The following is a 14,222-nucleotide window of genomic DNA, read 5'->3' as shown; positions in this document are numbered from 1 at the left end:
GATGTCCCAAATGGAATTTGTATTTCATTCAGGTTAGGTTAAGGTATGTACACAAAGAAGTGATATTGGTAGGTCTTAGAAAATCAAATGAAAAAACTTGTCTGCATTTGTTCATTTTCCCTCTCGTGTTTTTGTGTCTCACACACACACACACACACACACACACACACACACACACACGCACACATAATTTCTCTCCTCACTGCCTCCTTGGGAGAGGGAGAAAGCACCTGCCTACTTGTCTTGGCAGTGCAGGAGTGTGAGGAGAGCCTGGCATGATAGAGCCGGATGTTCTTGCATGATTAAGTGGGCCACACTTGTATAAGTGCATGGAGCAGTTGAGGACAACAGAGTACAAGTGTCCTCTAAAGTCAATTTCCCCTTTTGGTATCTTAGAATCTTAGAATCTGTCTTAGAATCAAGAAACTGATATGAGGAAAGTAGTGTGTACAGTCTACTGCCTGTTCAACTAGACTGTGTGTTAGGGTGTGAGCCAGCAGGTACGACAAAACTATGTGTTTATGTCTCTGACCAGTCCCACCAAAACAAATATATGTGCATTCAATGTAATAGATTCAGACTCTGTGGCTGGGACCAATAATGACTAATGATCGGCACAGATTTAGTTAATACTTTTTCAGAATTGCAGCAGTGATCATTGAGTTGCTGATGTTCTGTGTTTGTCTCTCCTCCAGAACGGTCAGTTGCAGCAGAGACTGGATAACGTCCAGAGAGACTTCATTGTCTTTAACCGAGAAAAGTAAGGAACCTCCATTACTTTCAGGAAACATCACAACTGTCATTGTTTAAAGAACTAGAAATAAAGTTTATTTTTCAAATTACAGACTATATAAAATAAATATTTAATGAATACTTTGTTTGGTATGGTTAATAAATGTTCTGTAGTTTTTAGACTGTAGCCAGGCCTAGATTTAAAGGACAAAAAACAGGTTTTGCTTGCTGGCTCAAGCATGTTAAATGGTCTAAAAGTACAATAATGAGGCTAATTGTGGCAGAAGATCTGGCCCATGTATGTGGGTGTGTGAATCAGAAACACAGCAACTGGTAGACAGTTGGGTCCCCCATGATGAAAATTTGATGTTTCTTGAAGTAAATCTAAAAACGGACATTGGTCCATTGTGGCGCAGTGCATTCTGGTAGTTGGTTTTCTACCTTTTGAGCAAAAGGGATATCACATCTTCTTTTCTCTGTTCTCAATTCTTTAAATGTTTGCACCATTCTACTGCATAGACAGCACAGATTTATGAAAAAAGACCCTCCCCAGCGGTGAAATACGTTTTTAACAATACACAGATAGGCTAAATGTCATGGTAAATTGATAAAACGTCAGTAAAAATGGCTAACTTTGGCCATCACAAGTCTATGGCAAAGGCAAAATAATAAAATTTAATTTTAGCCACTATCTTTGATCATCACAGGCCAAAGGTTAAGGTAAGCTGATAAATTGTCAATAACGTGTTCTAATGATGATGTTCTTTACTCAACAGGTCAAAGAAAGAAGTGGTGGAGTCCTCTGAGCTGTCCATGAGTGAGAAGAACAAGGCAATAGAGGATGGACAGAACAACAATGTTGAACCGGCGGCCTACTTATCAGGATAGGTCTCATGACCGCAGATCCTTACCTAGTCCCTTATCACTTGCCCCTGCCCACAGCTTGTAGATCAGCAATTTACACCCAGACACCTATTGTTCTATCAGCACAGGCACTCAGATCCGTTCTTCAATGTTCCTGCACCACTACATCGCCTATACAAACACAAAAGCAGTATGCACTTGTGCTTCACTGAGTGAAATCGACTCTGAGAGCAGCAGCCATGCCAGACTGAGGCTTTTCGCTTTCTTGTCACAAGAAGAAGGACTCTCAGCAGAGAGTTATTCATATCGTGCTCCCTTACATCACTCTGGTGCTCTAAGGTCTGCTCAACCTCTACTCTGGGCAGCATGCTGAAGTGAAAAGGAAGTCTGCCAAAAAGGAGACAATGCCACACCTGCTCAGCTGTAATAGGAAATAAAGTGACGTGGTCAGCTATGGCTCAAAGCTTTATGTACTGCTGCTGTTTTGGGCAGGACACTCAGATTTTTAATCTCAGCGATGCATTTTCTGGTTGATTAGTTATTTAAATATAACAATGGTTCAACAGTGCTACATGGGAATGGACTTAACAAGAATTGGCATAAGAAGTTGGGTTAGCGACACATATAGAAATACAAACACTTGGGTGGACGGCTTGAGATTCGAGCATGACACTAAGAGTACAACACATTAAAATGGAGAGGTTAGTAAGGCTAAATGAGGCCTTTGTTTTTAAGACAGCAACCACAGATTCCTCTAAGATAGAATATGAAGAGCTGAACTGTAGGCTTGACCGTGAATGGGTCCCTTTATCATAGCAGCAAAAACATTGTTGTAGTGGTCATTATGCTTAGCTTTGCAACAAGCTACAAAGATGGTAGGATTGCAACATTTGGTACAATGCCCCAGCTCCATCAGCTGCAGATATAGGCAAAACGTGTTTTCTTCACTTGCGTATGCTTTAAGTTACTATTGAATATAAAAACTATTGAAAATTTGAAATGCACTTAAACAATTGTTTTAAGGTTAACCTTTAATGTCCATTCATGACAGTGGAAGCTTATATGAAGTTGCTTAGTTAAGGCCAACGGGAGCGGTTGAAAGCTCCGGGCACAACAAGTAAGTGGACCTTCTGATGAAAGTTTTTTTGTCAAACAAGTTTTCCTTTAAAACACTGACACTGATTTGGACTAACCTTTCACTGAATCTGCAAATGACCTACAGCATCTTAAAAAAAGGTTTATAGCTATGAAAACTTAGAAAAGGGTAGATGTTATATGTTTTGCACTGAACCTTGCTTTGCACATGCTTCTTCATCAACTGTAGCATTTATGCACAGAGAGACATAAAAAATCTAAAGCTGTGAGTGACTACTTATTCCCTTAGGGATGGTTTAATAGACAAGGATTAATAGGCTGAGTCCTATATATGATTTCTTTTTCAGTTACTGTCTGCATTGGAACTTGTTTTTGTCAAATATGTTATGTCCTTCCTCTATTGTGGTGAATACAACCAATTACATGTGGCACCAGATAAGTCTGTCAATTTCAATTCGCAATTAATTGCTCCCATAGAAGAATACATTCTGCAACAAAAATCTTGTACAGATGGTATTCAAAAGTAATTCGGCACCAGCTGGATAACACATTGGGAAAAAAATATTAATATTGATTTTTACATTCAAAGTTGTTAACAAGAAAACAATGACAGAAACAAACAACCACAGGCCATGCAATACTCCTTGTTCATTCAATTTAAGATTTACTGTAAGAAACCACACCTGCCTCTGAAGATGCAGAGGGATGCCTTACACCAGGGGTCAGCAACCTTAGACATGCCACCATTAGCATGTGGCAGCTCAACCAATGGCACACTTATTGCAAGTGTGCCATTGGTCGAGCTACCGCAATGGCACACTTGCAATAAGTGTGCAAGAGAGTGTTTTGGAAATGTTCCAATCCACATCCTAAATGACCATCACAGCCATTGGCATGCAGGAGCACATCCTGGTATTTACAGTAGTTTAATTAACGTTTTCCCCATCCTCATTCCGCAAAGACCCGCCCCACTCTGCCTCTGATTGGCTAGTAATCATCGCCTTCTTAGACCTTTTTCATGGCAGACATGTTGACATGTCATAGTAGGAAAAGCACAGGTGTATTCAAAACCATTACTGATGGCTGCATTCCACTTAGGAGAGGCCCTGGTATTGTGCATGCTGACTCACTGAAACTTACTGGGACACTTGATGGAATTGAGCCATCGTTAAGGTTATCAATTTCAGATGTGCTTTTCCTACTATGAAAAGTCTAAATGTCTACTGTGAAAAAGGTCCATACGGCACAAAGAAAAAAAAAAAAATGCCTGAGCGAGCTCCGTAAATGACGGCAGGCTTATTGCTGATATGGCACACTGATTAACAAGAACATTTTAAAATGACACTTCATAATAAAAAAGGTATGCCGACCCCTGCCTTACACCATAATTATGGCACACAGCTGGTTCATTTAAACTATAAATGTAGGTAGTACAAACCTAAGCTTTTTTTCAAAATCATTAAGTAAATGTGTAGTCATTCTATTGACCTTGATCTTATGTATCTGCAATACGACTCAATCCTTTCAAGTCTATGATACTTGTTATTATACATTATATAAAACAGATTTCACTCTATTCAATTCATTACTGTTAGCACTTTTCTATTGAAAATTGGTACAATATTTTGACTCAACTTTGTGTTGTTGTTGTTATTGTTGTTGTTATGATGTAATTTTACAGATCCAAAAGTGGTTTCCTGTATAAGTTGTAAGATATAGTGGGATAGTTAAACAGATGGAGTGATCCTGGGTATAGCCAGGGTGAATTATAGTTGTGTATGATTATCTTACTTTGTTCATACAATAGGAGCACCAGATAGGTTGGGTTAAATGCGATAATTATCTGTTGTGGCAGATTCAACCATTCCAAAACGTTAGCATAAAATAATAATTGACGAATAATATTTGACCCAGGTAACACCACTTTTCAACAAAACTTACTTGCCTAAAAGAAATTATTTAGTCCAGTGTTTCCTTTAGAATTTTTTTTAGCAGTGGGGGCAGGTCCGAACACCCCCCTCAACCCCCCTTTACTACCGAGTGACCGCGCTATTCTCCGACATGCACTCTAACAATACAGCCCTATTTCCGATACCGTGGGGGGCAGAAATGTTGCCGTGGGGGGCCGCCACAGTCAAATCAACAGAGGAAACACTGTAGTCTGGAAACAGATTTGTTCCACAGCTGTTAATTTCATTAATGTTAAGGTTTTGTTGTCCTTCAGTAGTCACTGTGTGTATATTGTATTTAAATGTGATGGAGTTGCAAACTATTAAGGTGTGCCTTAAATTACTTTCTTTTTCTGAACCAATCTGACTATGCCTTGTGCTTTATTTCACTTTGTGTCTTTCTGAATTGTCATATTTCATTGAATAAGGACTGTAAGTAAAATGGGACAGAGAATGACATTGGTAATAAAAGCTTTTTTTTCAAAATCAAGAATAGTGAAGGGATTTAAAGGGGGACATGGCGTTAATCATGCTAAAAGGTCTTTGGATGTAGATATATGTGTGTAGGTTGCTCTCCACTATTCTAAATATACAGTAATGCTGCCCCCCAATGTTAACTGACGAGTGGTACAGTTACTAACCTGGAAGGGTGGAGGGACTTTAATATGTAAAGATATAACTGAGCCACAAGGACAAGTATTGAAGACATTTTAAATACAAGAGAAGAAATGGAAACAAAAAGTATTCTTTATCTCTAACTTCAGTGGCTGCTGTTTATCTTCACATGAACCGGGTCTAATTTGGAAAAGTGTTAGAATTCTCTCTCTCTCTCTCTATCTCTCTCTCGGCTTTCCTTGATAATGCACCATCATCATCAGACATGCACCATTTGCTTTCCCTATTCTCTCTCTCACCCACACACATCCACAGTTAACAGATTTGTGTTGACCACTCTCTTAGGTCATCTAGAAAGCACCATTCCTTCTCTCCCCCACAGTGGGCTGAGCTGAGGCAGCACATCCCCACACTAAAGGCTGATCTGAGAGGGATTTTCAGTTGATAAAGGCTTCACCAATCTGCTCGGAATCACCACAGATAGAAGCAGCGAACCTCTGTATAATAAATAAATGTTGAAAATATACTGTTACCTATTCGCTGTACACACCCACACACACACACACAAACACACTAACTCTGTCTTATTTAAAAAAGGAAAGGACTGGAAAACAACTATCTACATTATCCTCTCCAGAAATGTCTTTGTGTTACAGTCATACACTTTCTCATTTTGTAAGCTACAACAACACCAACAAGCAACCACCACACAGTCAAACCCTGTTTAGATTGAGGTTGCTGAGTCATCTCTTGTTCCAGGCCTCTGCATTATATGCTCGTCATCTCTGTCATCTGACATGTTACTATGATGTCATGAGACATTGACTCAACATTAAACAATGCATGAGGGAGTTTGAAGCAGTTTTATTGCTTGACCTCACAGTGATGGCGAGTGCAGGCCTATGTAACCCCTACTAGGAAACACAATGGTCTGAGTGGATACTTTAGTCATCCTGTCAGTTAGACCACACAGTGAGAGAGTCATAATGGTGTGGTTTTGTTAAATCATGTCCATCATGATGTGCACAGTTTGGATACATCATAGCTTCCAATTACAAATATGATCAGAGAATGTTGCCCCAGAATGTGAGGCAAACACAGGCTCATCTTGTAGGTTAAGTTCACTGTAACTTCTTTTTACAGTTTCTTCTTTTACAATTCCTCCCTGCAATATTGACAAAAACACCTAAATGTCAGTATGTTTATGTAAACCTACTGTACTTTTACGCCCCAAGGAAATTAGCATGATACTGTTGTTAACTAAGGCTACAGTAAGCTAGCTGCTTCACAATAAGCCTTACAAAGCCAGTTCATGCATTAACCACACACTTAACTGCTATAATTCGATATTTAGAGTTGATTAAAAAAAAACATTGATTATGTACAATTACTGTTCAGCTAGTTAGAACTACAGCAATCAAATATTATAGCATATTAACCGTGAATGACTGTCGAATATCCAACTTAAAACTAACTTCAGCAGCCAGCCAAACTATCTCCCTCTGTCGCCCACTAATGAAGCAGTTATTAAAGGTTTCGTCATTGTTTGCCATATATAGGCTACTATACTGACAGTCTCTATTATTATTATTACATTATTATTATTACATGTCATTTAGCTGACGCTTTTATACAAAGCGACTTACAATGGCTATATGTCAGAGGTAACACTCCTCTGGAGCATATGGGTTAAGTGTCTTGCTCAGGGACACATTGGTTGAAGTATGCAGTGGGAATTGAACCCAGATCTCCCACACCAAAGGCATGTGTCAATCATATATAATATATGATATATAGTCATATATCTATGATTGTTTGATTGAATGTTTCCATCGCCAACTAAAAACAATAATAATATCGCAATATGAATGACAAATTACCTTAAAATGGAACTCTTCTATTGGTGGAAAATTCCGTTGGTTCATTTATAAGCAGGTGTGTCTGCTAGCTTAATGTCAGTGGTGCCACCCATACAGTCTGGTGCCACCATGTTGCCATAACTAATTATGTGTATATATCTATGATTATATTAGCTAGCTAGCTAACACTTGCAACAACAAAAAATAAAAGCTAATGTGTTAGCTTTTTATCAGGATTGTCCTAGGCTATGTATCACAATCCTGGAGGACTAACCCTAGGAGAAGCCCCCATGGCGCTAATTAAGTTGCTTATTGAACAAACAGTCGGGAAGGTGAAAATGTCAGCATCAGTTAGGAGCATTTTCGCCGGTAACTTGAGTGCAGATGCTCTACTTCTACACTCTAGAGCAGTTTAGGCTGCTCAGTGCTGCCCCTGGTGGCCACAGTATGGATTGCATCAAAATAGGAGCATTCACGACTTGTCATGGGTCTTGAGTTGTTAATCCAGTGATAAGAAACTGTTTATTTTCCATAGGCCTAAAGACTCAATATTTGTCTTAGCATGACATATTTTATTTTCTACTAGGCTATTAGAATTGTTACAGTTCTGATATCTGATATGTCTGAGGGAGTCACCCTAATTGGGAAACAATGTGCTTTGTGGCTGTGACAGGAGGTTAAAGTGTTGATGCTGGTGGCAATCAAACGTAAATCCAATGTTGCTTATATTATGCGTGTTCCTTATTTAACTTAAACCTCTTAACGCTGTTTGAATTGTTCACACATTCAGTCACAGCCATTACTCACTGTCATGGCAGCATATACACTATAAAAGGAGATATAGTGCCCAATAAAGTGAAAAATGTAGGCTCATAAGAACATAAAATATGCTGATACAGATACAGTATATAGTGCCCCATGGTTTTAAGTAATTTTGGTCTATAGAGAAATCAGTAGTAATTATTTTTATAAAAATTATAGGAGACTCAGCATGTAAAGTTCATCAACGTTAATGTTGTCAAAAATACATGGTGTATGCACTTTAGTTTACGGTGCAAATTCTTAAATGTAATGCTAATGCCCGTAAGTTTAGTTCTCTTTCTATTCATTGATACAGACTATTCATATAAACCGTATTTTTCTTATGTCCACCCTGAGTGCATACATTGAATAATGTAAATAAGAGAGCTCAGGCAGTCAGTTGCAACTCATGTTTATTCAGGAAACAAATCATACCTCCACAACACACCTTATTTTTGACCTGCCATTTCTGGGTTTTGATACAACAGTAAAAAAGAAACAACATAAAAACAATACCAAAGGTTGTCAAACTACCGTAACATAAATACAACAAACCACCACTTGTGCCTGCCTCAGCGTCTGCCCCACCACTGCCAAATAAAAAAACACATCTCCTTCCCATCCTCCCCCACAGTGGGACAGTGACAAAATAAAAGCTTCCCTTACTGCACCACAATCCTCTGCCTTATCAGAAAACAGCAGAGACATAAAAAAAAGTGCTCAAAGGTGCCCCAACACAATCAGTTCTATCAGAGTGTCTCAGGTAAACTAACTAAGGCCCATAGTTATATTCAGGCTTATGTTGAATTAGTATTGGTCAGGATTGCATTAGAGGGCTATGTTAAAATGACAAGAGAATGATGGTATTCCTCTTGTCCTAAAATGAGAGCGTAGTTTGTCAGGAATGAAAAAGTAAAGCAGGAGGTGAAGTGCTGTTATCTGAAAGCAGGTGTTTGTTACTTATTCATTTAATTGCATCTGGTTTTCTTTGTTGCCCCCAATTGCAAAGAGCATCATTACAAGTTATGGTTGAGCTACAAGGGACAGTTAAGTGTATTTGTAGTACTTCTTGTGAACAGGATTACATTTTTTTTAAATCTTTTTCCTTTTCAAGATTATTTCAGGGTGACAGAAGCAGCCAATAAGCTAGAAGCAAATGCAAAGGACATTTTTTCAAAGGTTTCTTTTAAAATGTTTTTTTTTTTTTTTATACAGACAAGATGGAGTGCAGGAAATAAAAACTCATATAAACCTTTTGGTGATAGAATTGTAAAAACCCTTTCTAAAATTAAAATGATTTATTCTTTTGTCTTCGCAAAAACGTTTCTTAAGCAGGTGTGTCAGTCTTCCTGTTTTTTTTAACATCAGCAATTATCCAGTCAATACATCACGACGGATGGTATTCATCAAGCACTTTAGAGGAGGGTGGGCAAGGGGATCATGGATCACATCACCCATGTTCTTGTGGCCCATGCAGCTCCATGTCCAACAGCACTCCTGCTCGGAGACTTGATGAATACCTTTTACTTGGTCCAGTAAACCCAAACACGCTGCAACATCATTCACAAAGCTACATTACATCTAACTTATATACAATGCCACCTAGAGCTAATCAACGGTACTGCATGATAATACGTGGCTAGTGTGGGATCTAGTGTTATGTTTTGCTGACTATGGAGAAAGCAGGCTACTGAAAAGGGGGTGACATTGAAAGCCAAACAGGATGAAAGAACCACTGCATCATACTGAGAAAAGCAGACTCCATTTTCCTTTGAGAACACGGTTTGTTTACTTTCTTGGGTGAATGTGATGGTATGCCGTTTTACTCCAAAGCACAAAGTGAACATGTTTTCACTGTATTTGTGGTGTATTCTATACTGAGATGAAGTGAGGCTAAAAACTGGTCATGTGTATTGTGCTTGGGTGGTAACTTTATCTTCTAGTAGCAATTCCAAACCACTTCAATACAACTTCAACAGGAAAATGGATACTGTTCTCATCTGAGCAAGGTAGCATTGTGACAGGTAAGGCATGAGGATTCAGTGTTTTGCTCTTTTAACTTTTAACTAATCATGGTCCTCTGCATCTGCTCCTCCCTCCCTCCCCCCCCCCTATCCTGCACTCTGGCTGCTGTCGTTTTCTGGTCGCATCCCCTCGTCTTCCTGCTGTTTAACTGAGGGTTGTGATGTTGGAACGACCACCAGGGGGCACTACAATACGCCGGCCAGCAGGCCTGATGGGGATGTCATCTGGGGTGGGGGGACCTGAACAGAGAGAAAAGGCGAGAACGATAAAGCAAGGTACATGAAAAAGAGCAAATAGCATGTACTGTAAGGCAGTAGGGAGAAAGAACAAGTGGGGGGAAAGGAAAAGAAGGGCAAATTGAAAACCAGGGCAAAAAGAGAATTATAGAGACGTTTAAATGACTGGTTTATACTCACGCTGGTCTGAGGACAAATGAACACAAAGAAAATCTGTAAAAAATGTCCTCAGATGTAACAATATGATTTAAAATGCAAGTAAATTCAAATAAATAAATGCTAATAGTGCAGTGCAGCACACTCCATGTGTGAACCCTCCGCTGGACAAATTAAGTGAATGTAATGTTTATTACAATGTGTGAAGCACATGCATAAAAGTGTTGAGCTTAAAACATGGTTTGGCATTTACTTTACTTTAAGTTATCCCTGCTCCTAAAACCAGAATCTGTCCCATCGGTCAATCTTTTTAGACTTACTTTACACAGAACAGCTTTTATGCTGTCATCGCACACAAATAATTGTTGTCATACACTCACATTATTACTTTCCAGGCACTAGAGGTTTCTCAAGACACATTATTATTGTCTATGATGTATGGTATGTGTCACTGAGATGACAGGGGAATTCAAATTTCAGCAGACCATGGTCTGGATGAGCACTGCTGAAACGTTAACAAAAGAAGCTAAAGTTTGACATAAAACATGGTGTTTCCAAAGGATGAGCCAGGGTGTCTGCTGCAACAAATTATCAGCAAGTATATACTATAGATGGAAAGTACAATGATGTCAGACTATGATACATTGTATTTAAGCCAACAATCCTTCCAATCTCATTCCAGACAAGTAAATCAGCTCTGCAGGTGGTGGCCCTGGAAAAACTAAAATAGACTGGCTCATTCTAATAGGACACACACGTATGCACACATACAAGAAAACAAAGCCTGGGAAACCAGGAGCAGCCTTACTCCCCTCTAAATTCATGTACTCAAATGTGGAAATTCTTTCCAGCGGAGGTCATCGTCTTTTTTTCATCGATGAGGTATCATACATAGCTTGTAAAGGTTCCTCAATACAGCCAAAGGCTAAACATCAGTATGTGGACTTTCAAAATGAGTAATCCACCATTAAAAATTCTACATGCATTCCCAAAGACAGCCAATACCACGGTGAGTCCAGCTGTGTTCTGTCCAGGTGAAAAGGGGTTGCTCTCATTGATTTACTGTACGTGGGCACATTCCGTCTGTCAGGGAGGACAGAATGACTGACTACAATAATAGCTACGGTTGCTCGGTTTGATTATAAAACAGTGGAAACACTGACGATGTGGTGCACAATTTGGCCATGTGTAGAATATGTCACTGTTTGATAGTCTGACAAAAACAATTTCTCACCATTTGTTTTCTGAATCAGAGCTAATCCTATGCTGACTTTACATATGGGCACAATCAGACGGTCAACTCTGATCCTGATACTGCATAATGGAACAGATGTTTAATGTGAATACATAGTGTTGTGATCTCTCACATTAGATAGGCTTTCTTAATAGACCATGTCCAGATGTCTGGAATGAAATATTGTTTTAGGCCTTGAGCCAAAATTCATATCCAGCATGACTTACAGGAATTATAACTGTAGAAAACACTTAATTTCTGAATGTAGCTTGACATTACAAAAAGGCAGCAGTTAGAGGTCACATTGTCCTAAAGAGCAATAAAAAAGCATTCTATTTGAGAGGCGTGAGATACTGTAAGAGAGGGATTCAGCGGGAGAAGGGGATTAAAGAGACACCTTTTTTAGAGATGAGTCATTGAAACTAAAAGGAGCTAAAGCGGGCAGCCTAACATCATGCATTAACAGACAAATTGCCATCTAACCACGGTGATATATTTTGCACATCATAAAGTATGAAACAGGATAATAATTATGAGGTTACTCTGTAGGTTTGTGGCTTATCACCAAGGGATGTGAATGCATCATTTAGAGCAACAACATGCTAAAAATCACATGACTTAACTTCACAGCATGAAGTAGTAGCTGAGTTGAGATAATAGTGCGGCGTGATGGTGGATCGACTGATGCACATGAATGTCACTTTGATGTTTCTACATACAGCATGAATCAACACAGACTATGAACAGATGAAAGGAAGGACTGGGTGATACAGGGGAGGGGTTCGTAATAAGAAGCTGGGCTCACCACATGGAGCAGGGTTACCTGCTAGACTAAATGCAGACTGGTGCAGGTTTCTGACGGGCTGTTTGGTGGGAGAGTTACGTGCAGAGGCCGAGGGGGTGCCACCACGGGACATGGAGAATTCAGACACCGGGCCGTCGTACATTCCCCTTGGTACAGCCCTCAGGACCGCCAGCTATAGGATAAACAATAAGAGCAGAGATGGAGGAGAGAAATAAGAAGGCAGGGACGGGTAAGAACACAGAGAGACATTATGGTGTTTGGTATCACGAAAGATTGAATGTAACCAAGTCCACACCTGTTTTGCATTATATGGTTGTTTGTGTAGTTGTGTCTGAATTATATATGCATTTTTCAAAGAGCCCCCTTCCTGCCGAGAACCAGTTCCAGATTTACACAGACAAACACAAGTAAGCGCAGCATACAGTATTTGTATCTTTTCAAAGCAAGTTCAAACTCTATGCTGGTAGTGAACAAGCCATTGTCTGTCAGTCTGTCTTTTAGTGGCGTGACTCAGAGGTTGGAACTTGAAAGCTCTGTCAAGAGTTAAAAAGAGACATCTGTAAATGGAGAAAGCAAAACAGTGACTGCTACCAAGATCAACAGCACACTGTTACTACAGCTCCATGTTCTCATCACCAGCCAGCTGCAAATTAGGAAATTGTTAAACAATGAGATTTTTGGCCCATAAGATAAGGCAAGAGAGCAGACAGCAGAGTCTGCTTTGAGTTTCAGTTGTTACCAAAAAGTTAAATCTGGTTAACTCTTAATGCTTTGAAGGAGAATAGGATTGTCATTTTGTATTGCTTTATTCAGATCAGGTACAGCTACTGGAGTCTAGATCTCTTTGTTGGCGGCCCACCAGTATGTACTCTAAAAAGTGTTTTAAAGAGGCGTTTGTGGTTAACAGGAATATGAGTGCAATGAATATGTACACTCATATTGTAATGGCACATGTCACATTTACAATGTTATTTCTCTTTTCATAATATAACTTACTATACCTTTCTACTGCAGGAGAGTCTTTCTCAACCCTTTGGCTACATTGTGGCTTTTCCTGTTATAGAGGCAACATTCCTAAATAGCTTTATTGAATCATATCATTCTTGTGAGACTACAGTAAATTGTAAATCTGGGACTTATTTTAACTGTAGACCTTAACTGTATGTGGGAGATCTCTCTGGAAGGTCATCCAAATCCAAACTCACTGTATCCTTTTTAAAACCATGATGACGAAGCCTCGACCACCCTCACTGCATGGACATTTTGCACTACGGTGTAAAAGCGCAGCCAGCGTCCTGTGGCTGAACCTTGGAGGCTGATGTCAGACTTACTGTATCTCCCCCACATCCCACTTCACTGCCTTCATCCTCCTTCATCCTTCCCGCCCTTTTTTTTTTTCTCTCCACCATTGTAACTTATATTTCAGCCCACACTCCCATACTTCCTCACTTACAATCCGATACGATCTTGACTCTCCTCTTACTGCCTTGTGCAACAAACATTCTTTCTCTAAACATTGTACGGTTCATATTGTGCAATTTACAGAGTTTTCTTTCACAAAGGACATACCGTGGTATGACAACTGCCGTGACAAAATGATTGCTGTATCGCGTGTAAATAGTCAGCTGGACAGAAGGTGAACCTGGATTTACCTGCTTCCTGGCTTTAATACGCTTGTAAGCAAAGTCAGGGAAGGGAGAGCAGGGAATGAAGCGACCCACGCCGGAGGTGACATGCAGGTTCCCATCTTCCAGAACAATCTTCCCCTGGCAAATCACCACTTGTGGGGCTCCACGCAGCTCCATGCCCTCAAAGACATTGTACTCAGTAGCCTAAAGCACACATATAAAA

At 39.6% G+C, this 14,222-nt stretch overlaps 2 protein-coding genes across 5 annotated transcripts in view; one reads left to right on the top strand and one right to left on the bottom strand.

Annotated features, from left to right (window-relative positions):
• The window catches only part of stk32a (serine/threonine kinase 32A), a 66,782-nt gene extending 63,023 nt beyond the window's left edge, over nucleotides 1-3,759 (top strand). For both annotated transcript variants that reach the window (XM_039778297.1, XM_039778298.1), the window contains 2 exons: nucleotides 696-760; nucleotides 1,509-3,759. In XM_039778297.1, coding sequence (XP_039634231.1) covers nucleotides 696-760; nucleotides 1,509-1,620 — 177 coding nt within the window. In that variant the 3' untranslated portion in view covers nucleotides 1,621-3,759. The remainder of the gene's footprint in view (nucleotides 1-695; nucleotides 761-1,508) is intronic.
• A 4,551-nt stretch (nucleotides 3,760-8,310) lies between these two features.
• The window catches only part of dpysl3 (dihydropyrimidinase like 3), a 48,277-nt gene continuing 42,365 nt past the window's right edge, over nucleotides 8,311-14,222 (bottom strand). For 2 of the 3 annotated variants that reach the window (XM_039777302.1, XM_039777305.1), the window contains exons 12-14: nucleotides 14,024-14,203; nucleotides 12,372-12,543; nucleotides 8,311-10,179 (exon numbers count right to left, since the gene is read on the bottom strand). In XM_039777302.1, coding sequence (XP_039633236.1) covers nucleotides 10,085-10,179; nucleotides 12,372-12,543; nucleotides 14,024-14,203 — 447 coding nt within the window. In that variant the 3' untranslated portion in view covers nucleotides 8,311-10,084. The remainder of the gene's footprint in view (nucleotides 10,180-12,371; nucleotides 12,544-14,023; nucleotides 14,204-14,222) is intronic. The other variant, XM_039777303.1, reaches the window with a different exon arrangement.

The sequence above is a fragment of the Perca fluviatilis genome, chromosome 16 (genome assembly GCF_010015445.1).
Source record: "Perca fluviatilis chromosome 16, GENO_Pfluv_1.0, whole genome shotgun sequence".
NCBI classification, from domain to species: domain Eukaryota; kingdom Metazoa; phylum Chordata; class Actinopteri; order Perciformes; family Percidae; genus Perca; species Perca fluviatilis.
The sequence above is the reverse complement of the archived record's forward strand: the minus strand, read 5'-3'. Positions and strand labels throughout refer to the sequence as shown.